General features: G+C 39.0%; 1 protein-coding gene across 1 annotated transcript in view; it reads left to right on the top strand.

Moving 5' to 3' along the window:
* Nucleotides 1-26,198, top strand: part of NYNRIN (NYN domain and retroviral integrase containing) — a 42,117-nt gene that overhangs the window by 9,227 nt on the left and 6,692 nt on the right. The window contains exons 3-7 of the mRNA XM_074234772.1: nt 11,084-13,032; nt 15,861-15,991; nt 16,204-16,300; nt 24,470-24,577; nt 24,980-25,081. Coding sequence (XP_074090873.1) covers nt 11,084-13,032; nt 15,861-15,991; nt 16,204-16,300; nt 24,470-24,577; nt 24,980-25,081 — 2,387 coding nt within the window. The remainder of the gene's footprint in view (nt 1-11,083; nt 13,033-15,860; nt 15,992-16,203; nt 16,301-24,469; nt 24,578-24,979; nt 25,082-26,198) is intronic.

The following is a 26,198-nucleotide window of genomic DNA, read 5'->3' as shown; positions in this document are numbered from 1 at the left end:
CTCATTACAAACCACTTATTCTTCTACAATTGGATTATGTGATTAACTTTTAAGTTGCTGTTTAATGATAGAATCTGTCTATTTTATATGCATCTGTACTATTTGTCTCCAAGTCTTTATCTTATCTCTACAGTGGGTTAAATTTCAAGGTAGAATTTGAACCCAGGTCTTTCTGACACCAAGGCTAGTTCTTTATCCACTACCCTAAGTTACATATTAATAAATACTTGCAGATTGATGATGTAGCAGACACAGCAGCCTGACCCTGGAATCGGGAGGACTTGGGTTCAAACTCTGCCTTGGCCATTTATTATTATGTGACCCTGCAAGTCACTTAACCTTGATTGCCTCTAAAAAAAAAAGAAACAAAATAAATGCCTGTCAGGTTGTATTCAAACTTTATATATAACTGTCATGTAGAAGAGGGGTTATAGCTACACTTGATGTTGGGAACACAAAGGTGAATCTTTTTTTTTTCTTTTTTTTTGTTTTTATTTATACATTAGTAAAATATCTTTGTTTAAGAGTAAACATAATACTCCCCCCCATAAAAATATAAAGCCCTATGAGAAATAATGTAAAAGAAAGAGAAAAAGATATGTTTCAGTCTGTGTTCTGATACCATTAGCTCTGTCTCAGGTGGATCACGTTCTTTATCATAAGTCCATCATAGAAGTTACTTCCATATTTTTCCGCAGTTGCTGTTGCTGATTGTAACTCCCTCCATCCATTCCTTCCCACTACCATCTGTTATATTTTCTCTCTCCTTTCACTCTGTCCCTCTTCAAAAATGTACTGTGGGGCAGCTGAGTGACAAAGCAGACAGAGCACTAGCCCTGGGGCCAGGAGGCCCCAAGCCCACATTCCACCCCAGAGACCCAGCAACCCAGCAACCACCTGGCCCCATGGTCCCGGACACCTAGCCAATCCCAGCACCATGCAAAAAATAAAAAATAAAATAACACAACGGTAAATCTTAAAGCGAGTCCCTATCTTCAGTGAGCTTGCATTTTACTAGGGGTATCCCATATAAGTAAGTGAATATAGTCATGATTATTTGATGAGTTAGAAAGCACTAAGGAAGGATTAGGAAAGTCTATCATGAGAGAGAGTCTATGTGCTTTAAGACAGTCAGGGATTCTAGAATGCAGAGGTGAGGAAGGATTGCAACTCAGGGATAAGTAATAAAGTCAGGAAATGGAAGGTAGATTGCAGGTATCAGCAAGTAGGTTTGTTTAGCTGGAATGTTCATTTCATGAAGGGGAAGGATATGAAATAGGCTTTGAAAGGCAGAATGTCTCCAGATTGATAAAGGCTTTAAATGTCCAACAAGTTCTGACAATCAAATTTTACCCTAGATGTAATAGAATCATTGAAAGTTCTTGAGTGGGGTGTGACAAGGCACGATTTTTGCCTTAGGAAGATTAATTTGGCAGAAATAGGACTGATAAATTGGGGGTGGGAGACAGAGAAACAGAGACAGGAAACAGGGAGACCAGTGAGGAGGCTGTTGTAGTCCAGGTGAAAAGTGAGATTTCAGACTAAAGTGGTAGCTCCACTAGAGTATTGTGAGGGTGGGGTTAACTTCTATTATTGGTATTTTGCCTCTGTTAACATAGCCTAAGACTACATTAGTTTTTTGACAAATGAACCACACAGTTGATTCATTTTCAGCTTATAGTGTGCTGCAAATACTTTTAATACCTGGATTATTATTATTATTATTAATTTTTTTTGCTTTTTTTGGAGGGGGGTTGAGGGGAAGCAATTAGGGTTAAATGAATTGCCTAGGGTCACATAGCTAGTTATGCCATATTTGAATTCAGGTCCTCCTGATGCCTGACTCCACTGTACCAACTAGCTACCCGATTACCTGAATTCTTCTCTAGCCTCATAGTCTCTACATTTTAATTGTGCAGTTAACTATATTTAAAATTCAAGCATAGAACTTTGTATCTTCCCTTTTAACATTTTCTTTTACTATATTTGATACATTGTTCTAGCCCATCAAGGTGTTGTATCCCATCTCTATAGTATATTGTTAACTATCTCTTTTCTGCAAATTTGAAAAGCCTACTATTTATTTCTATATCAAAGTCATTGATAAAAATATTGAATAACTCAAGGCTAATGACAGATATTTGAAGCGCTCTATGTGAGACTTCCCTCCTCTCTAGATAAACTTTAATTCTTTTGTCACTACTCTTTGGGACTTGTCATTCAGTTTACAAATCCCTCTAGATGGACACTAATTCTTTAGTTACTGCTCTTTGGGACTGTTCTTTCAGTTTACAAATTCAAGTCTTGCTTAAAATGTGGTAACTTGAACTGTCATTTTGACTGTTGTAAATATACATACTCTCTTATATATGTATAATTATTCTATAAATTTATCAGCTCTCCTCTGGATGCAGATGTTGTCTTTCTTCACATGTCTTTTATTTTAATTAGTATATTCATAATAGTCAAAATGACATATTTGCTTGAAGTCATTCTCTTTTTTTTTTTTTTTTTCAAGGCAATGGGGTTGCCCAGGGTCACACATCTGGAAAGTATTAAGTGTCTGAAGTCAAATTTGAACTCAGGTTCTCCTGACTCCAGGGCCATTTGCTCTGTCCACTGTGCCACCTAGCTGCCCCTCCAAAGTAATTTTTAAAACTGTATTGTTTTTACTGTATACAGTGTTCTCTTGATTCCACTCATTCTATATTCTATATTATTTCATGCGTGTCTTTCCATGCCTTTTTTAATATCATTGAGCTCATAATTTCTTATAGCACAGGAGTAATCCAGAACATTTATACAACACAACTTGTGTAGTGATTCCTCAATTGATAGATATTCCTGCAATTTTTAGTTCTTTTCTGCCACAAAGAGAGCTTCTATAAATATCCCATTCACATTTAAAGTTATAGATACTATTTGTGAATTTCTCTTCATCTTATTTTTACTCACTATTTTCTTCCTCATATAATCCTGAATGAAAATAAAATGGACATGTGACTTTCAAGTATTTGTAACAAAAAGACTAGAACTCAATGGAAAATTAGATATAAAAGATCTATAAGAAATATAAGGAAAACATTAAAGATAAATTATAAGGTGCTCATTAAGGTCAAACTGTTTACTTATTATTTATATGAAAATGTAATTAGTATTCTTAAAACTCATCATTACAAGGATGGCTTGAAAGAAAAGTTGGGGCTGAGTTGTGTATAATGGAGTGATTCTAAAAAACAAAATTGGGTAGGAAAAGCTGACAGGTAGGAAAAGCTAATTTTATTATAAAATTAGGATGTGAAAGGAAGAATTAATATAGAGGAAGCAAGAATAGATAGAGGGCTGGTGATGTTGATCTCTTCTAAATGACTTGCATTTTGTGAGAGCACATAGGTACTCTTGGACTGTCATTTCATTTATCCTGGATCACCTAATTTCTCTGACTTCCAGATTACTCATCTACATGATGTGTGAAATGTGCATTTTTTAGTGTAAGGAGGCAGTGTCTTGTGGTAACATGTGTGAATTGAGTAGTGCAAAAACATATATTAGTTTAACAGATATAAAACTTGGAAGGGACTTCAGAGGTCATCTAGTTTAATCTCTTTTGGAAAAAAAATTTTTTTAATTAAAACAATTTCCTCTCCCTCTCATCCTTCCCACCATTTAATTCAAAACATACAATAAAGAAAAGCCTTGTAACAAATAGGCCCCAACAGAACAAATACCTACTTTAAAGGGTGTTTCAGAAGTCTTAAAGAAGAGTTGAGCTACTTTAATAGCTTAAACCCCCTGCTTGAAGACTTCTGCGATGCCTTATGTAAGTCTCATTCTACACCCTGAGTCCCTCACCTCTCTGTTAAGAAGTAGGTAGCCTTTTTTCTTCATCAATCCCACCTGAGCATTAAATGACTTCAACCCAAGGTCACATTTCCAGTAATTGTCAGAGGTGGAATATGAATCCAACTTTTTTGACTCCAGAGACAGGAGTGTTTCCATTATAGTGTATTGCAGGCAGATAGGTGGTGCAGAGAATAGAACACTGGATCTGGAGTCAAGAAGGGCTTGAAATCAAATCCAACTTCTTGCTGGCACCTGCTAGCTGTGTTATCTTTTGCAAATCATTTATAATCTTTTCCTACTCTATAAAATGTGAATGATAACAGGGCCTACTTCCCATAGTTATTTTGCAGCTCAAATGAGATAAGATCTGTAAAACACTTTGTAAGCTCTAAAGTGCTCTAGAAATATTAGCTATCATTATTTTTATACTGTCTTTGTTACTGAGGACCTATGTGACTGGGAAGGTGGTGGGTTTTTTTGTTGTTGTTAATATTTTATTTGTTTTCCAGTTATATACAGTAGTAGTTTTTTGAGTTTTACAATTTTCCCCCACCCTCCCTTTCCTCCCCCTATCCCCCCCACAGAAGGAAGTCTGATAATCTTTACATTGTTTCCATGCTATACATTGATCAAAATTGAATGTGTTAAGAGAGAAATCATATCCTCGAGGAGAAAATAAAATATTAGTAATAGCAAAATTATGTAGTGCATAAAACACTTTAAAAAAATTGAAGGTAATAGACTTTGGTCTTTGTTTAAACTCCACAATTTTTTCTCTGGATAAAGATGGAATTCTCCATCACAGATACCTCAAAATTGTCCCTGATTGTTGCACTGATAGAATGTGCAAGTCCATTAAGATTGATCATCAATCCCATGTTGCTGTTATGGTGTACAATGTTCTTCTGGTTCTGCTCATCTCTCTCAATATCAGTTCATGCAAGTCTATCTAGGCTTCTCTGACATCTCATCCCTCTTGGTTTCTAATAGAACAATAGTGTTCTATAACATACATACATACATATATATATATATATACATATATATATATATATATCACAACTTGTTCAGCCATTCCCCAATTGATGAACATTTACTTGATTTCCAATTCTTTGCCACCATAAAAAGGGCTGCTATGAATATTTTTGTACAAGTGATGTTTTTACCCTTTTTCATCATCTCTTCAGATAGATCCAGTTAAGTGGTATTGCTGGATCAAAGGGTATGCACATTTTTATTGCCCTTTGGGCATAATTCCAAATTGCTCTCCAGAAAGGTTGGATGAGTTTACAGCTCCACCAACAATGTATTAGTGTCGGGGGGTGGCTAAAAGCTAAAGCACCAGCCCTGGAGTCAGGACTACCTGGGTTCAAATCTGGGCTCAGACACTTAATAATTACCTAGCTGTGTGGCCTTGGGCAAGCCACTTAACCCCATTTGCCTTGAAAAATCCTAAAACCCCCCCAAAACAATGTATTAGTGTCTCAGATTTCCCATATCCCTTCTAATATTGAACACTGGCCTTTCTGGTCATATTGGCCAATCTGGTAGGTGTGAGATGGTACCTCAGAGCTGCTTTAATTTGCATTTTTCTAATCAGTAATGATTTAGAGAGCAATTTTTCATATGACAATGGATAGCTTTGATTTGAAGGTGGGTCTTTTTATTCAAATCCTCCTTTTTCCTCCTCTCCCACTTTGAGAACTAAGGGAAAAACAAAACCCATGTTGCCAACATATAAAAATAAGCAAAACAAATTTCTATGTTTGCCATATCCTAAAAGAATAAATGTTTCAAAATTTTGTTCTCTCCATCCTTTACCTCTGTATCAGGAGAAAGTAACATGGAGGTGGGCTTTTTTTTTTTTTAGGATTTTTCAAGGCAAATGGGGTTAAGTGGTTAAGTGGCTTGCCCAAGGCCACACAGCTAGGAAATCATTAAGCATTTGAGGCTGCATTTGAACTCAGGTACTCCTGACTCCGGGCCCAGTGCTCTATCCACTGCGCCACCTAGCTCCCCTAAGGTGGGCCTTTTTTGTAGTTGAAATGAGAGACAATGATAAGACATCCTAAGATAACCAAACCACAAGAGAAAGATCTCTATTGTTTTGGGTAGGAGGATTCATGGAAAGATATGAACAAGAATTTTACAAGCTAAGTCCTGGTAGAGTTTTGGAGTATCTTGATAGAAGGAATTTTTATAATGATGAATTCATTATAGTATCAAAACATCAGAATAGTAGCAATTATTGATTCTCTGTGAACTAAATAGTTGGAATTAAAGACCCAAGTTCTTAATCTTTCACTATTCTCAGACTCTAAGGTTAGACACTGTAGGGTGGTCAGTCTGAGTTGGTCAAAGGAGTTTCTTCACTTAGGAATTCCTAATGCTTGTGAAATCACAGAGCTGGTTAAAAAAAAGTGCTATATAAATTTGAATATCATCATCATCAGCATCATCATTCATGTTATCAATAGAAGTGGACAGTAGTTAATAGAAGATAGAAGTCAAGGAACCCAGGGTTCAAGTTTTAATATCTCCTGGCTTTGTTAATCTAGGCAGGCCACTTAGCCACTCAGTAACTTAAAGCAATTCTAAGAATATAAATTCAGATCAGGTGGCAATCCAAATTGGTAGAGGGAGTTTCTTCACTAGGAGTTTCCTACAATGATGTAGTCATAGGTCAAGATTCCACACTCTGCTCCAGCTCCTGCAAAGTCACCCAAGCTGGAGGTTGGATAGATTGCTGGAGATTTAATCAGGAAAGACCTCCATTCAAATCCTGTCTTCAGTACTTAGGGCCTTTGTGCTCTGAGCTGAAGTTTTCTCATCTGTACAATTGGGAATGGTACTTGCAGCACTTTACCAGATGTTGGGAAACTGTTGGGAAACACTTATACATCCCAGAGTGGCAGGTAGGTGGCACAATGGTTGTTAAAGTGATGGTCCTGGCATTAGGAAGATCATCTTCATGAGTTTAAATCCATCCTCAAACACTTACTAGCTGTGTGGCCCTGGGGCAAGTCACTTGTTTGCCTCAGTTCCTTATCTGTAAAATGAACTGGACAAGGAAATGGCAAACCATTCCAGTATTTTTGCCAAGAAAACCCCAAATGGAGTCATGAAGAATTGGACACAACAGAAACAACTAAATAATATACATCCAAGATGATGTATGAAAAATTCCTTGCAGATTTAATGTATTATATAAAGTCATTTTCAGTTATGAGTCTTGAGAAGCAGTTTTTTTAATTGATTAGAGAAGGAAAGGGAAAGGGAATAAGCATGTATATAGTTCCTACTATGTACCAACAAATTTTATAAATATTATCTCATTTGATCCTCATAGAAAGAAGTTAAGTGCCTTGCCCAGGATCACACTGCTAGTAAGTGGCTGAAGCCAGACTTTGTACCCTGATCTTCCTGACAACAGATCCAGTGTTATCTCCTCTGTGCCAGCAGCTTAGTCATAGAGATCTATATACAAGCAAGTCCTTTCTCTGATGTTTACTAATTTTGTAATCCTGGGTAATCTTGGGTGGTGTAGCATATAGAACACTGGCCATGAAGTCAGGAGGACAGGAGTTCTAATCCAGTTTCAGACACCTGCAATTTACTAGCTCTTTGACCTTGACTAAGTCACTTAATCCTGACTGCCTTGCATCCAGGACCATCTCCAGTTGTCCTGAATTATATCTGGTCACTGGACCCAGATGATTCTGGAGGAGAAGGTGAAACTGGTAACTTAGCACAATACTCAAATCAAATTCATGTGCTTGTCATGGCATCACCTCCTTGATGTCATGGTCTTCTTCAGGAATGAAGGACAAAATTCATCATCATAAAATCTGGGCAAATCACTTAATCTTTCAGTGCTCCAAGGACCTCACTGAAACTTTAAAAAAGCAAGAATGTGCTGATTTGAATTGGGAGAGGTAATTTCCTTTCTGTGGGTTCTCAGGGGTGAAGCAATTAGACATGTAGGTGGGGAATGTTTTGGTTTCAGCAGTCCATGAGGATTGGTATCCCATGTTAGTAGGGGATTGTTTTCCTATGGTAGAAAAAACTGGAGATTTATTGAAACTGGGGATTTCTTTTTTAAATTTTTTATGTCTTATTTATTTGTGAATTTTACAATTTTCCCCTAATCTCACTTTCCTCCCCCTACCCCCCACAGAAGGCAGTCTGATAGTCTTTACGTCATTTCCATGCTATACATTGATCTAAATTGAATGTGTTGAGAGAGAGAAATCATATCCTTAAGGAAAAAGTAAAATATGAGAGACAGCAAAATTACATAAGATAACTTTTTTTTTTAAATTAAAGGTAATAGTCTTCAAACTCCACAATTCTTTCTCTGGATACAGATGGTATTCTCCATCACAGATACCTCAAAATTGTCCCTGATTGTTGCACTGATAGAATGTGCAAGTCCATTAAGATTGATCATCAATCCCATGTTGCTGTTATGGTGTACAGTGTTCTGGTTCTGCTCATCTCACTCAGCATCAGTTCACGCAAATCCTTCTAGGCTTCTCTGAATTCACATCCCTCCTGGTTTCTAATAGAACAATAGTGTTCCATAACATACATATACTACAATTTGTTCAGCCATTCCCCAATTAATGGACAGAAACTCAATTTCCAATTCTTTGTTACCACAAACAGGGCTGGTATGAATATTTTTGTACAAGTAATGTTTTTACCCTTTTTCATCATCTCTTCAGGGTATAGACCTAATAGTGGTATTGCTGTATCAAAGGGTGTACATTTTAATTGCCCTTTGGGCATAATTCCAAATTGCTCTCCAGAAAGTTTGGATGAGTTCACAGCTCCACCAACAATGTATTAGATTTCCCACATCCCTTCCAACATTGATTATTGTCCTTTCTGCTCATAGTGTCTAGTCTAAAAGGTGTGAGGTGGTACCTCAGAGATGCTTTAATAATAAGTAATGGTTTAGAGCAATTTTTCATATGACTATGGATCGCTTTGATTTCCTCATCTGTAAATTGTGTCTGCATATCCTTTGACCATTTGTCGATTGGGGAATGGTCTGTTTTTTCATAAATTTGACTCAGTTCTCTATATAATTTAGAAACGAGTTCTTTGTCAGAAATATTAGTTGTAAAAATGATTTCCCAATTTACTACATTTCTTTTGATCTTGGTTACAATGGAAAACGGGGGATTTTCTAAGGTGTTGGAGCAAATTGGAGTCTTAAAGTGATATTATATTGTTTAGTTGTGTCTCACCCTTCATGAGCTCATGGATCATACCATCTGTGGAGTTTTTTTAGTGAAGATAGTGGAGTGGTTTGTCATTTCTTTCTTCAATGGATTAAGGCAAGCAGGTTAAGTGACTTACCCAGGGTTCCACAGTTAGCTGAGGATGGATTTGAACCAGGTCTTCTTGACTTTAGTCCCAGCACTCTATCCATAGTACTATCTAGCATAAAAATGCATGTAATTAGCAAACCCAAACAGCCTAAGGCATAAAGAGTGATTTGGGTGAGTACTAGACATAGATCTTCATAGTTACTATACCAATAGTCAGTCTTTATATGTTGCTTTAAGGTACATTATTTATAACCAGTTATGGGAGCGAGGGAATGAGAGGGAGAGAAAGTAAATGCTTGTTAATTGAAGGGGGGAAAAAGCTTATTTGGGAAAAGAGAAAGAATGACAACTTGATATATAACTGCTATATCTCAGGAATGAACAGGACCTTGGAGGTGATCTTATGTAATTATCTAATTATGGATTAGGAAACTGAGACCCATAAGGGATAAAGGACTTGCTCATGATCACATATCCACTTGACTACAGAAGTAGACTTAGAATTCATGTTTCTTAGCTTGGATTCCAAGAGAAGAGTTGAGGAGATATGTTCCTCTCCTCTTTTTTTTTTTTTTTTTGCAAGGAAGAGAAGAGTAGTTATGGATTATGGGAATGTACAGGTCCAGGAATTTTTACTGGTTTTCCCCATGCCTACAATGATCTCCCTCTTCCTTCTAGGCAAGGGGTACTGTAACTACTAACCTCCCTGACTTCCTATATGTTTCAACAAGATTCCATCATCTTCAAGAAGCCTTCTCCAAGCCTTCTTATTTCCAGTTCCTTCCTTCTTTTTAATTTCTTCCTATTTACCCTGTATATATATAGATTACTTTGTATATAATTGTCTACATGTTGTCTCCCCCATTAGATTGTAAATAAGCTCCCAGAGGGCAATCTTGTTTTGTATCCTTGTGTTTAGCACAGTGACTGGCACATAATAAGTACTTTAAAATTTTTTATTTTTTTCTTTTAAATATTATTTTATTTTTCCAATTACATGTAAAAACAATTTTTAACATTTATTTCTTATATAAAATTTTGAATTCTAAGTTTTCTCGCTCCCTTCCCTCTCTTTTCCTTAAGACAGTAGACCACTTAATATAGCTAACGAAAGTTTATTGCTTGATTATGGATGTGTAAAATTGGATGTACTATCAGTTATTGATGTTTTGATTAATTTTACTGACCTTCTTTCCCCTCTGTCCTTTTAAATCTTTGTTACAAGGGATGGCTTAATTAGTTGAAAAAGGAAGTAATGTATATTCAAGAATGGAGATAATATGAAAGCAAAAAATATGATTTAAACCAACCTCCCTCCCCATGTTGACTTAGACTATTTTTTTCACCTACCTTACAACTCTATTTTTAATTTTTATCCACAGTCCTATGTCCCTATTCTTTCAAGTCTTTCTTCCCTTCCCATTCTACACCCAATTTCAATTATCTCTATTATATTGAGAAATGGGTTTGTGTGACAGGAAAGAGAGAGATTGCTTTTAGAACTGAGTGGGGATAGATGCCAGTGTTGTGGTATGGGTTAGCCCAGGTGATTCTGAGTCCAGCTTGGACCTTCTAGCATCTTGAGTCCCTCTTAATCAGGGTATCCTATTTTTTTTTTTATGTGAACATTTTTGGCAATCTGGTGAAGCTTCTCAGAGTAATGTTTTTAATTGCATAAAATAAACAGGATTACAAAGGAAATAAATCATATTAAGATAAATTATCCAAATGTTAAGAAAAAAAGTTTGTAGACCTTGGCTTATGAACCCTTATCTTTGATGGGCTTTTTTCCCTCTACTTATATTTAGGCTGTGGTACCAAAGGCAAAGTCAAATTGGTGGGTGGTGAGTGGTTGGGAAAGAGAAAGAGAATTCTTAATTTTTCTATGTTTCTTTCACCAGGAATATGTGAAAGGCTTATGCAGTCCGGAGCTATGGGAGGAGGTCAACTACCCACCAGCCCTACACTGTATCTTTCTTGGAGCCTGCAGCCTCTTTCTGGATTGTTTATGTTGGGGCACCTCAGCCCATATGGTGCCCCAAGCTCCAGGCTCCCTGTTGCTGGGGGGCCTGGCTGAAGCTTTCTTCATGGCCCAGAACCGGGTAGAGGGACTGGCAAAGCGGCTAGGGCGTGACTCCTTCTCATCCCCCAAGTCCCAAGGGGTCCCAGAGGCTGAGGTAAATAAGGCTTTCCGGGCCCTGTTAGAAGGCCGAGAGGATGAGCACTCTGGGGCCCTGCTTCGCCTGCCTCTGGCTGTCCAGGAGGAGCTCTTGAGGTTGGTGCAGGAAGCTGTGAAGGATGGAGGAGATGCAGAATGGATGGGCCCTCTTGAAGCTCCCCTGGATGGCTCTCCCAGGCCTCGACCTGGGAGGATATCAGCCAAACCCCTTTTGGAGCTCAGGGCGCTCCAACGTGGCCAGTACTGTGGGTCACGTGGAGAACCTGGAAAGGTTAGCCAGACAGAAGATAGACAGGGACATGTAATTAGAGAGGGCATGACCATCCTAGAACTAGGGGGACGAAACAGGGGCAAACGTGTGTATAGGGAGATTCCTAATCTGATTCCCAATTGCAGGGGGAATAAACGGCCAGTCAATTCCCCTTCCTTTAGGGAAGAGATGCTTGGCTTAATAAGACAGGTCTTGGGGGATGGATTGAGCCCACTTACCCTCACCGGGCCTTCTAATGTTGCTAGTGCCTCAAAGGCACAAGGTTCCCATAAACCTTCCTCAGAACCCCGTATTCGTTGGGGGGATAGTTCTTCCAAGAGGAAGGAGGACCCTCATGGTAAGAGTTCAGAAGAAGGGACAGAGCAACACAGGGTAAATTTCTCTTCTGAGAATTATACGAAATTACGCTCTGCCCAAATCAGGGAGGTAGGGTTAGCACAGAAGCAGCTCCATAATTTCGAGGTAAAAACTGCCTTTAAGTCCCAGGCTACAATTCCATTTGCTTCCTGGAAGAGTGTGGGCTTCCCTGGAACCTGGGGGCAAGGTAGTCCCTGCAGACCTCTGTGGTTAGGGCCTCAGCATTGTGGTGTAGGGCACTCAACCTTCTGGAGGGTACAGGATGGGCATTCGTCCCCTTTTCCCTGGGGCCTAGAATGGGGGCGCAACTTATCGTACAATCAACCTAGGCAAGCAACTCCCCTCAAATATAAGGTGCAAGCACAAAGTTCTATCCCTGTGAGACTAGATTGGAAGAGTAGACCTCTCCTCAGGGACCCCATCCTGGTGCCCCCATCTTGTAACCCAGGGTGGTGGCAGGTGATAAAAACAGCTCCTCAAATGTGTCAGAGACCAGTGACCCTGACACCAGGGGGCTATGATGTCTGCTCAGGGAGCCTGCAGAGAAGCACTCTTGTTGGGGATTGGGAACCAGGGATACTTCCCACCTGGCTTCATGAACCAAGGTTGGTTAGTACTTTTGGTGAACAAGGACCAATACAAGAACTGGTGACCCCTTTCCCAGAGATGTCTCTTGCCAGGGCAGAGATCTTAACAGATATTCTTCGGGATGTGTCTTGTGGACAGCCCTTTGGCCCTGTCCCTGTCTCGCTGCTGAAGTACTTTGGGGAACCTGAGAAGCAGAGACAACCAAACTGCCAGCCAATCCACTGCTTTGCCAGTGGTCCAGTTTTCAGGGAGAATCGGAAGAAGAGCAAATGCCCCAAGACTGTGAGCAGTGACCAACATGTGCCATTTGTCCATCCGCAAGTGAATAACTTGGTGACCAGCTTCCAGCGTTTTCATGAGGCCCTGAGAGTACCTTTCACTTTGAGTCTTGAAAACATCCCTGGGAAACCAGGGCTTCGTCATATCATCATTGATGGCAGCAATGTGGCGATGGTGTGAGTAATAATGGGACTCTAGGGCAATGATTTTGGAGATCCGGGTATCAAGGTGTAATGTGGTTTACCAAGATGAAATTTAGTTACAACAAATATCAAAGGTAGCCTTGAAAGGGGAAAGAAGCTGTCAAATATGGAGAGCACCCCTATCTGAAATGTCCTTTCATCTCAACTAATCCAAGTGTTTTTCATTCATTTATTCAACATATATTTATTAAGCATCAGGTACTATGTTTACTATGAGAACTTAAAATTTAATAGAGATGATGAGATATATATACACACACATAAGAAAGATATAAAGGAGTGTGTGATTATTGTGAGTTGTTCAGTTGTCTCCAACTCTTCACGACCCTGTGGACCATGCAGTCCAGAGGGTTTTCTTGGCAAAGATACTGGAATGGTTTGCCATTTCTTTTTCTGATGGATTAAAGCAAAAAGGAGATTAAAGTGACTTGCCTAGGGTCATACAGCTAGCAAGTATTTGAGGACAGATTTGTACTTGTCTTCCTGGTTCCAGGTCCAGAATTCTATCTACTGAGATACCTAATAGATATCTTAAGTAGGAAGGAAGGAAAAAAAAACATTTCTAAAGCACTTGTGGCACAAGCACTGTAGCAAATGATTTAAAATATTATCTTGTTTAATCCTAACCAAAAAAAAGTCAGGTGCTACTATTATGCCTATTTTATAGTTGAGGAAATTGAGAATAGGTGACTTGCCCAGAATCTGAGGTAAGATTTAAACTTTTTTTTTTTTTGTAAGGCAGGTGGGGTTAAGTTGCTTGCCCAAGGCCACACAGCTAGGTAATTATTAAGTGTGTGAGGTTGGATTTGAATTCAAGTACTCCTGACTCCAGGGCCAGTGCTCTATCCACTGCACCACCTAGCCACCCCGAGATATATACTCTTGAAGAGAAGTCTTCCTGATTCTTAGTTCAGTGTTTTATCCACTCTACCACCTAGCTACCTGAAAAGAACCTTAGAAATACACTAATCCAGTCCATTCATTTTATAGATGATGAAACTTAGGTCCAAAAAAGTCGGTTACAGAGGTAAAATTTGATTTCAGGTTTTTTTTGAATCAAAAACCAGCACTTGTCTGTTAGATTGTGCAGTTTTGGACCAAAAATGAAAGGTATGATATCAAAGGACAGAGATGCAGGGAGAGCATTATAGGTATAGGGAACAGGGTGAGCAAAAATACTGAGGTGGGAAAAAGTGAGACAAAATTTGACAGGAATATGTGCCACTTAGCTAAGGCATAGTTCAGGGGCAGCTGGGTGGCATGTGGATAGAGCACGAACCCCGGAAGTCAGGAGGACCTAAATTCAAATCTGGCCTCAGACACTTAAAAATTATCTAGCTGTGTGATCTTGGGCAAGTCACTTAACCCCATTGCCTTGTCAAAAACCAAACAAGTCTTATATTTATTATGAAGCCTTCCCTGACTAAACTAACTCAGAGGGTATTCCTCCTCCTTTGAATGTATAGTACTTTTTGTCTGTACCACTCACTTGTCAAAACTGCCTTGTCACAGCTCTTCATATAATTTGATCTCGGGTGGGCTAGGTGGTGCAGTGGATAGAGCATTGGCCCTGGAGTCAGGAGTACCTGAGTTTAAATCTGGCCTCAGAGGCTTAGTAATTACCTAGTTGTGTGGCCTTGGGCAAGCCACTTAACCCCACTGCCTTGCAAAAAACAAAAAAACCTAAAAAAAAAAGCTATTCATGTAATTTGAAATCCTTTACAAGACTGTAAGCCAGGGGTGGCTAGGTGGTGTAGTAGAGCACCAGCCTTGGAGTCAGGAATACCTGGGTTCAAATCTGGTCTCAGACACTTAATAATTACTTAGCTGTGTGGCCTTGGGCAAGCCACTTAACCCCATTTGCCTTGCAAAAACCTAACCCCCCCAAAAAAAAGACTGTAAGCCTCTTGAGAGCAGATATATGAGCATAAATAAATGTGTATATATACCTATGTATATGGATTATGTATATATATTTTATATGCTTATATTAATATGTATATGTTAATATATACACACATCTACAATATGTATATAGGCATCTAGCTGCCATGATAGTATACTGATCCTGGAGTCAGGAGAACCTGAGTTCAAATCCAGTCTCAGAAAAGTATCTTTATAGCCCTGCAAGTCACTTAACCCTAATTGTCTCCTTCCAAAATATACTATATTTATTATATGTATATATATATAGAGGTAGGATGTGTAGTGTGTATATATTTGTTCTGAATTATCCAGCATAATGCCTTCCATTCAGTAATAAATAGGATGACTATGTGGTAGAGTAGAAGGTGCTGAACTTGAAGTCAGTCTAGACCTGGGTTCAAATTCTGAGGCTAATATTTAATTAGCTATCACAGAACTTTTCTGACTCTGTTTTCCCCTCTGTAAGATGAGGGAAATAATACCTATTCTATAGGATTATGAGAAAAAACTCTTTGTAGATCCAATTTTAACTCTTTGTAAGTGTGCCATTATCATGATGCAAGGAAGGAAATAAAGATATCAAGGAAGCCAGACCCAGACTTTTGGTAATAATTTCCTTTTTAGTGATTTCTAAGTGATTCCTTGACATGAGGGGGTTTCACTGGTAGTCTGTTGGGTTGTGGCCCAAATAAACATTGCCCTGATTTGCTATACCCTAGGGGTGGCTCTTGGGGGAGGTGTGTGGGTATTATAGGACATTATCAGGGATCAGAATAGGGCTCTAATTTGTCTTGTCCCCTTTAACTTGTGTTTTAAGGAAATGATGACTCTTTCTACTTCCATCCCTGACCACCCTTTCTTTTTTCCCCTTCTAGCCATGGCCTCCAGCACTTCTTCTCCTGCCGGGGAATTGCTCTAGCTGTACAATATTTCTGGGATAGAGGGCATCGAGAGATCACTGTTTTTCTACCCAACTGGAGGCTGAGGAAAAACAGTAGGGTAAGAGGTGAGGGCAAGTAAAGTCTTTGTACTTTTGTTAGTTCTCAGCCTTTCCCTCCCTTGGTGCCTCCCTCCCCTGCCTGGACTTGTATTATATCCACCTCTTCGTTCATTTGCCTCTTCTGCTTTCATTATCCCAGCTTTGACTTTATCACCCCCATTCATCCTTTGACTCTTTCATCTGGCACTGACCCCACTGCTCCCTCTCCCTTCCCCCAGAGGGTCACTACTTGACGAAGCTGCATTCTCTCAGCCTGCTCTCCATTACCCCTTCCCGATTCGTGGATGGCAAGAGGGTCACCTCCTATGATGACAGGTAACACCTTTCCACACAAGGCACTGTGGTGTATGATAAGGTTTTTGACAGAGTTCAGAAGACCAGAGTTTGAATCCTAGCTCTGAAACTCAATACCTGTGAGGCCTATAGGTGAATTATTCCCTTTAGACTCAGTTTTCTCATCTGTAAAAGGGGGAATGATAATACTGAGCCATCTACTTTCCAAGATCTCTGTGAGAAATATATTTAAGTTGCTCACATTTCTGTACAACTTTACTATTTCTAAAAGAAGACTTCTACCATCTTAACTTCTTGAGCCTTTTTGAAGTAGATTTTTTTTTTAGATTTTTGCAAGGCAAATAGAGTTAAATGGCTTGCCCAAGGCCATACAGCTAGGTAATTATTAATCGTCTGAGGCCGGATTTGAACTCTTGTACTTCTGACTCCAGGACGGATGCTCTATCCACTGCACCACTTAGCAGCCCCTCTTGAGCATTGTTGGAGAAGGATATAAGGAGATTGGGTTGGATGTAGAGTTTGAGGATGACATCTTAGGTTCTAGTACCAAAACAATTCTAAGAAAATGAAAAGGGGGGACGGCTAGGTTGGCATAGTGGATAAAGCACCGGCAGAGTACCTGGGTTCAAATCCAGTCTCAGACGCTTAATAATTACCTAGCTGTGTGGCCTTGGGCAAGCCACTTAACCCCATTGCCTTGAAAAAAAAACCCTAAAAAATAAAAAAAAAAGAAAAAGAAAAGAGACCCTGGGGATAATGTCCCTGGAAGATAGGGTCTGAGAGTAGTCCTTTCTGAGGGAAAACTAGTGAAGGGAAAGGAAGGTGGGGGGGAGGGCTCACAAAGGGAATTTCATTATGTTTGAAACCAAAGACTGGAATTTTTAGAACTAGAGTAGGTTTTTATATTTGTTTATTCAGAAAATCTTCATTAAGTTTCCCTTTCCTGGTGCAGGGCACAGTAGGAGATTCAGGATACATACCTTCAAGGAGTTTAAAATTTGACATTTGTAACAAAAGTTAGAATACATTAGTGCTTAATAAGAAGAAAAAGTGCCATGAGACTAAATGAAACATTTTAACTGTGGGGAAGGGGAGATTCTGATTATGGAAGACTTCATGAAAGAAGTGGCATCTGAAACAGAAATTTTAGAAGATAGTCAGAACTAGGGAGGAAGAACTAGGGAGGAAGAATACATTTCAGGTATGGTTATTAAAAATGAGCAATGAAAATGTAGGGGGCAGCCAACTAGTCCATGTTTATCTGGGGAATAGAATATGTGATGGAGACAGAGGTGAATGGGAAAAGTGAGGATGGAGTATGCAGGATACATTGGAGGTAGATTGGAGTTAGCTTAAAAACTGGTCTAAAGGTTTGGATTTTATTCTAAAGGAACCACTGAAAGTTTCTGAGTAAACAAGTAACATAATCAGAGTGGTATACTAGGAATATAAATTTGGAAGTAATTATATGAATAGATTAGGAGAGGAAAGATGGGGGGAATTTATAGAGATAATAACTTTAAAAACAAAGAGACACTGAATTAAGGTTGTAGCAATAAGGAGATTAAGAAAGAAATGGGGGCGGCTAGGTGTTTCAGTGAGTGGATAGAGCACCGGCCCTGGAATCAGGAGTACCTGAGTTCAAATCTGGCCTCAGACACGTAATAATTACCTAGCTGTGTGGCCTTGGGCAATCCACTTAACCCCATTGCCTTGCAAAAAAACCTCAAAAAAAAAAAAAGAAATGTTTTTGAAAGATACAGCACAGATCAATCAGTAAGCATTGATTAAAAGCCACTATATGTTAATCATAGTACTAGTCTCTGACAATACAAAGGAATAAAATTAATACCACTTGGTAACTGATAGGATATTTCTTAGAAGAGATAGTGACCAAGAAAGGGTGCAAGATGACTTCAGAAATGTAGGGGTAGTTGATTGGGAGAATGGTGGTATCATTGAAAACAGGAAGAGGAGTTTTTGGATATTCAGTTGTTTTGGTCATGTCTGAGTCTTCATGACCCTATTTTGGGATTTTCTTGCCCAAGATACTGGAGTGATTTGCTATTTCAACAAAGAGGAACACATTTATGGGAAAAGATGTTTGAGATCTTGAAAAATCTGTGGAATATGTTATAGGTAGTTGAAAATGAAATCTAGGGCAGCTAGGTGGCTTAGTGGATAAAGCACCAGCCCTGGAGTCAGGAGTACCTGGGTTCAAATCTGGTCTCAGACACTTAAGAATTACCTAGCTGTGTGGCCTTGGGCAAGCCACTTAACCCTGTTTGCCTTACAAAAACCTAAAAAGAAGAAAAAAAAAACGAAAATGAAATCTAAAGGTGGGAAGAGAAATCAGGGAGGGATAATAGTCCAAGTGTTAATTATACATCAAGGAAGATACTAGATCAGGGAAAAATCTAAAAAAGAGTATTGAAGCTCTAAGAGTGTATTAGATCACCAAAGGAAGGGTAGGGGAGAAAAGGAAAGAGGAAAAAATGACCAGAAAGACCTTTGAATATTGATCATGATAAAGGAGCAAGAAGGAGCCACAGTAGTAGTCAGAGAGATGAGAGGACAACCAGAAGCATGAATGTCAGAAACTAGAGGAGCAAAATATTTCCAGAAAGTTATTACTATCAAAAGCTGTATTGAAGGAAGATGAGGGTTTAGAAAAGGCCATTGAATTTGTTGATTAGGAGGTTGTTAGTAACTAGTGGAATGATAAGAACAGAAGCTAGGATATAAGGACTTGAGAAGAGAGAGATTGGTGAGGGAAATGGAAGCAGTGAGTATAGATATCTTGATCAAAGAGTTTGACAGTGGTGTTTCTTATGCAAGAACTTTTTTCTTTTCTTTTTCCCATTGGATGAGTATTTGTGATAATTCTCTAAATTAGGGAGTCTCTTTTGGAAGAACATAGGGCTCCTATTGATTCTTACATTCTACAACAGGGCTTTCAATGCCATGCTTTGCCAATGTAGCATAAAATGAGATGATGACATTAACTGTGTTATAAAGGATGGTTGAAGAACAGATTGATTTTTTTAATAGGATAGGGGGAAATATTTGTGGGGGAAAATTATTAATATGATGAATATATTTAAGACAGAAAAAGAAGTAGAGAAAAGTCTTGAAAGAGATGGGGACTCTGGGGCTTTGTCCATATTCAGATCCTGGTCGCAGTCTGGGCCCCCATACTATCATAGAGCAGGGACCCTCCTCACAGCCCTGGGGCAGAAGGGTGTGCTTGTGGTCATCCACAGACCAAAGCACAGGCCAGGAGAACCTTCAGAACCTCTCATAAGACCTTGAAGAAACTGAGGTCCTTGCAGGGGTGCCCCAATAATACTCATAATCTCAGGAAGCACCCACAAACCAGGGCACAGGCTGGGGAAATAAGTAAACAGGAAAAAAAAAGGAACCTAACCATAGACAATTACTTTGGTCTCACGGAGGATCAATGCATACTCAGGGGATGGAAAAAGTCAAAGCTTCTGCATCTAAAAACTCCAAGTAATATAGAACTTGGGCTGAGGCTATGACAGAGCTGAAAAAAGATTTTGAAAATCAAGTAAGGGTGGTAGAGGAAAAATTGGGAAGAGAATTGAGAACAATGCAGGAAAAACATGAAAACCAAATCAGTGGCTTAGTCAAGGAGATCCCCCAAAATGCTGAAGAATACATCATGTTGAAAACCAGTTTAGGTCAAATGGACAAAACAATCCAAAAAGTTAATGAGGCGAAGAATGTTTTAAAAAGCAGAACTGGCAAGATGGAAAAGGAGATAAGAAAGCTCTGTGAGGAAAACAAATCCTTCAAATGTAGAATGGAGCTCAAGGAAGCTGATGACTTTGTGAGGAATCAAGCTACAATAATTCAATACCAAAAGAATGAAAAACTAGAAGAAAATGTGAAATATTTCATTGAACAAATAACTGATCTGGGAAATAGATCTAGGAGAGACATTATTGGGCTACCTGAAAGTCATGGTCAGGAAAAGAGCCTTGACTTCATTTTTATTTATTTATTTTTATCAAATTTTACACTTTTCCACCTAATCTCGCTTCCCTCCCCCACTGCACCCCCACAGAAGGCAGTCTGATTTGACTTCATTTTTAAAGGATTTTTACAGGAAAATTGCCCTGATATCCAATCTCCTGAAAGAGATGCAAAAAAAAAAATTAATAACCTTCAGGAATATTATAGCCAAGTTCCAGAACTCCCAAGTCAAAGAAAAAATATTACAAGCAGCCAGAAGGGAACAATTCAAATATTGTGGAACTAGTCAGCTTAGAAGCATCCACATTAAAGGCTCATAGGGCTTGGAATGTAATAGTCTGGAAGGCAAAAGAGCTTGAATGCAACTGAAAATCAACTACCCAGAAAAATTGAACTTCCTCTTCCAGGGGAAAAGATGGTTTTGAATGAAATGGGAATTTCAGATGTACCTGTTGAAATGACTAGAGCTGAACAGAAAATTTGATCTTCAAGTACAGGACTCAGGTGAAGCATAGAGAGGGTGGACAAGAAGGATAAATTATGAGGGATTCAATGGTTATGAACTGAATTACAATTATTCCTGCATGGAAAGACAATACTGATAATACTCATATGAACCCTCTCATCTAATGCAGTTTTGGGTTTTGGGGGTTGTTTTTTTTTTGCAAGGCAATGGGGTTAAGTGGCTTGCCCAAGGCCACACAGCTAGGTAATTATTAAGTGTCTGAGGCCGGATTTGAACTCAGGTACTCCTGACTCCAGGACTAGGGCTCTATCCACTGTGCCACCTAGCTGCCCCTTTTAATGCAGTTTTAGAAGGAGCATGAGTAGACAAGGCACAGGAACGAGCTGAATTTGAAGGTATAATATATTGTAAAAATGGAGTCAATGGGTGAAAGGGAAATGAACTGGGAGTAAGAAAAAAGAGAGGTAGAATAGGCTAAGATATTTCATGTAAAAGAGTCAAGAAATAGCTTTTGCAATGGCATGGAAGGGGGGGAAGGTGAGGCAGAATAAGAGGATTCTTCTCATCAGAAATGACTCAGAGAGGAAACAGCATACATACTCAATAGGGTATAGAAATCTAGAAGAAAAAGGAAAGAAGGGAGACAGGGGAAGGAGAGGGGGAATGTAGGTGATAGAGGGAGAGGGTAGATCATGGGAGAGGATAGTTAGATGTAATATATTTTCTTTTTTACTTTTTTGTAAGGTGGTGGGATTGGGTGGCCTGTCTGGGACCAAGAAGCTGGGTAGTTGCTGGGTCTCTGGGTTGGGATGTGGGCTTGGGGCCTCCTGAACCCAGGGCTGGTGCTCTGTCCACTGTACCACTCGGCTGCCCCATAGCACATTTTTGAGGAGGGACAGAGGGAAAGGAGAGAAAATATAATAAATGGTAGTGGGGAGGAATACATGGAGGGAATTATAATCAGCAACAGCAACTGTGGAAAAATATGGAAGTAACTTCTCTGATGGATTTATGATAAAGAATGCAATCCACCCCAGAGATGGAGCTGATGGTATCAGAACACAGACTGAAGCACATTTTTTTCTCTTTCTTTCACTTTATTTCTCATGAGTTTTTTTTTTTATTTTTGTGGGGGGAGGGCAATTATGTTTTACTCTTACAACAAGAATATTTTAGTACTGTGTAAATAAATTTAAAAACGGAGTCAAAAAAAGAGATGGGAAAGATTAAGATTAAAGCAGTTGAGAGAAATGATTACTTCTCTCTTGTATTTAGTAACTAGTTAATTAGAATCAAGGTTTCTACTCTTTTCTACTTATTTATTCAGAAATCAATTGTAGGAAATCTTGGGAAAAACTTGCCCAAATTACAAGCAATACAATTTACAATACAACATTACAAATTATAAGTAAAACATGATGTTCCTAACTGATGAAATAACAAAAATAACAACATCAACTAGTATTTGTAAATTACTTTAAGGTTTGTGAAGCACTTTACAAATACTAAGTCTTTTATTCTCACCCCACCTTGGGAGGGAGGGAAGAGCTGTTATCCCATTTTGTAGATGAGGAAGCTGAGGTAGACAAACTGATTTGACCAGGATCATGGAGTTAATAAGTGTCTGAGGCTAGATTTATGCTCAGATATTCCTGACCCCAGAATTCATAGAACTTGACCAAAAAACTTAACTTTACTCAACAGTAATAATAATAATAACAAAATATTGTCCTGTGGGTTTATGAAGCAAATTAGAGCCATTTACAGAAGCAATCCTAGATCAATTTCTTCTAACCATTTCAATTCCGTCATTTTGCAACAAACACCTCTTAAATGAGCATCCTTATTAGGGAAAGAAAAAAAAAAGAGAAGACAACACATAAGATATGTAGACAAAAGACATTAAAGGATATGTCCCCAGTTGAAACTGGGGGGGAAGGACTGTTTAGTCCTCCCAATCTCTTTCTGAATTAATGTGTTGGTGTGGCAGCTACCAAGATGGCTTCTCAGCTTTCCTCTTTTGTTCAGACAAAATTCCATCTCAGAAATATGCTAAAAATGTTCCCTACTTTTAGGAAGTTCCAAGATACTGTTTAGTAGGGTTACAAGTGTTGGTGATCAATAAGGTTGTAGAAGGTCTTATCTATAATTTCTGGGCTTGGGCCAAGGTGGAGATTTACATGTGAAATTATAATTGAGGAGATTGGGAGTGTTCCCCCCCCCCCCTTTTCTACTGGTTTTAGGGATGAAAGCTTTATCACTAAAACTGCATAGTATATGGGCTAGTAACCAGTTTCTGTGGAAATGAGTCTTCTAGGAGTTCTACCTCTAATTTGCATGGACATTTCTCAGATAATAGGCTTGGGTTATTCTCTCAGATGAAGAGCAAGGGCTCTCTGATGGTATGTTAAGTTTCTTTCCCCTTGGGATATGAATGCTTAACTATTTCTTTGTTCATGGACTTCCAACATAAAGTAGTATATATGCTGTGCAAATTATTTTTACTTTGTTTCCACTGAGGGTACTGCTAAAACTATTGGCATGTGTAGGACTATTCTTTTTATCACTGACGTCCTTGGAGAATGTGCCTAGGAGGGACATCTTTGGATCAATATTATAGACATGATAGTCACTTTCTTAGCCTACTTCCAAACTTTTTCCAAGAATGTTTGGAGCAAGTCAAAGCTAGTGGGAATTGTGGGAGTTGAGTGAACTTCATCTTGTGATTTAATTCTGGAGCTAGCTCAGTTCCCTTTCTATTCAATTATTGAATTCCATTTAATGTCTGTCTTGTTAAGAAAACCTGATTGCATTGTTTGAACTTAGCCCTGTGGTTGGGAAACTGGACCATCTCTACCTGTTGCTTAGAGACCCTAACTAAATCTAACTAACCTAGGTCATGCTGACCAGATCTAATCAAATCCAAAGATTGATGCAAGGAGTTTTCTCACAATTATACATATTAAGTAACTCATATGCTTTATCTGAAAACTTGCCCAGTAGTGGGCAATAAGTTACTATTTCCTTATTCCTTTGACTGAATACAGACAGTTGGGAGAGAGGGGAAGTAGGGAGTGAGTTTGACATCTCTTTTTATGATTTAAGGGAATTATTACCTGATCATTCTTCTCCTTCCAACTGGAGAAGTCCCTAATATTTTCTTCAATTAGAAAATAGATTGTCTAATTTTATATCTTGGTTTATATCCTATTAATTTTTTCTTTTAATACATAAAAATCTGTCTCCCAAACTGAGACCACATTCCAATTTATTAAGCAACTGACTTGCATTGCTTAATAAATCGATATGCTTGGAAGAGCAAACTTTTGTTCCTTTAATTATTTCAGATTTCTCCCATCATAACTTCCACTAACAGAATATTACTGTGCAGTTACAAAACCCTAAGTAGCAAACATAGCTCTATACACATTATAAGAAAGGTCATAGAAACCACAAACTGGATATTGAAATGAATCTAGGCAGTCTTGTTTAACAGGTTCAACAATATGAGGAAAGCATTTGGTAGGTTTTTAAATATTATAGAAATGTCAGTCATTTTTTTTTCTCCAGCATATCTCAGTGTGAGATTGTTGGATATCTCCTTAATAGGTTCCCAATAGGACCTTTGTAGATCCTTTTATAGTGAACTCGAGCAGCCTGGAATTGAGGAGGTGGTTTTGAATCCAATTGATGAATTGATTTCTCTCCACCCCAACCTTGAGCAGGTTTATGGTGAAGCTATCAGAGGAGACAGATGGGGTCATTGTCACCAACGATCAGTTCCGGGATTTGGTGGACGAATCAAAGAAATGGATAGGGATCATTAGAGAACGGTAAGGGTGATGCTCCAGGGGGACCTGACCTTGTGGCCAGGTTTAGGGGGCTTTTCCCTCTTGCAAGACATGCAAGCTCTGTGGAGATTTGGGAGGAGGGGGAAAAGGGGAAAGAGACCCTTTAGGGAGAGGTGGATCTATGTCTTATCAGCCCCCTATGAGATGAGCTGTTGGGTTTTAACAGCATCTGACAAAGCACTTAAACCAAACCTGGGTAGGGCTGAGGATCTTGGGTAAAGTTTGAGTTAACTCCCTGATCCCCAGGAATCAAATGATAATATTTGTAAAAGATTCTGACACATAGTAGGCATTTTGTAACTGCTTATTCCTTTCCTTCTCCCTTCTAGGGAGTATGGAAAGGAATACTTATATGACTTGTCCTCCTCTCTTTCACTGGTCTAGTCTGCTACCCTTCACTTTTGTGGGGAACATCTTCATGGTTCCAGATGACCCACTAGGGCGGGATGGCCCTACCCTGGACATATTCCTGAGGAGAACAGATGGGTAATTGATTCCTCTCCCCAAGTAATACCTCTCTCGCTCTCTCGCTCTCTCGCTCTCTCGCTCTCTCGCTCTCTCGCTCTCTCGCTCTCTCGCTCTCTCGCTCTCTCGCTCTCTCGCTCTCTCGCTCTCTCGCTCTCTCGCTCTCTCGCTCTCTCGCTCTCTCGCTCTCTCGCTCTCTCGCTCTCTCGCTCTCTCGCTCCTTTAAAAAATTAAGACATTCCATAAAGTAACCACCTCGCAGAGATAGCAAAAATCTAGCACATTCTGCCCCCATGTGTCGGAATGAGGTAGTGACTATTCATTTATTTAAACCTAAATATCCATTAATCTTCCCTGTGTCTAACTGTAAAGGCTCATTTGTCCTTCCTGGGCAGGAGCTTCCAGCCACAATCCATTTGAGAACATAGCCAGTGGTGGCACTGAGCAAAATGTTAGAATAGATAAGGTGACTAAGTGGGTACAGTGGCTTTCTTAGGAATTCTTCAGTTGAAATTCTACTTCAGACACTATTTAGCTGTGATATTTTGATGTAGTCAGTTCACTTTTCTTTTCCTCAGTTTCCTCATATGTAACATAGGAATACTAATAGGACCTACCCTTACAGGATTGTGAAATAATGAGATAATTTATATAAAAATACTTTGTAAATTTTTTTTTTAAAATTTAAGGCAATGGGGTTAAATGACTTGCCCAAGGTCACATAACTAGGTAATTATTAAGGGTCTGAGGCTGGATTTGAACTCGGGTCCTCCTGACTCCAGGGCCAGTGCTCTATCTACTGTGCCACCTAGCTGCTCCTATGCACCAAGTAAATGCTATGATTCTCTTGTAGTCTCTTCCCATCTTCTTTTTCTACCTTCTCCACACCACATCCTGAATTATTGTCTTATTCCTGAAAAACTCTGTTCCCAACTAGTTTTCAGCTAATACCTGCCAATTTATTAGATTATATGAGTTTAAGGTGAATTCCTCTCCCAAATAATAACTTTTAAAGACTATAGTACCCAAAAGAATGTATTTCTGGTGGTGAGGTCTGGGGCATTATGAGAGAAGATGTAAGAATAATATTTTAAAGGGCAGAAGTTTCTACTTGGTATGTCTCAGATTATAACATGCA

This window comes from Macrotis lagotis, chromosome 4 (assembly GCF_037893015.1).
Source record: "Macrotis lagotis isolate mMagLag1 chromosome 4, bilby.v1.9.chrom.fasta, whole genome shotgun sequence".
Taxonomy (NCBI): Eukaryota; Metazoa; Chordata; class Mammalia; order Peramelemorphia; family Peramelidae; genus Macrotis; species Macrotis lagotis.
Note: the sequence above shows the minus strand (reverse complement) of the source record. Positions and strands in the feature narration are given on the sequence as shown.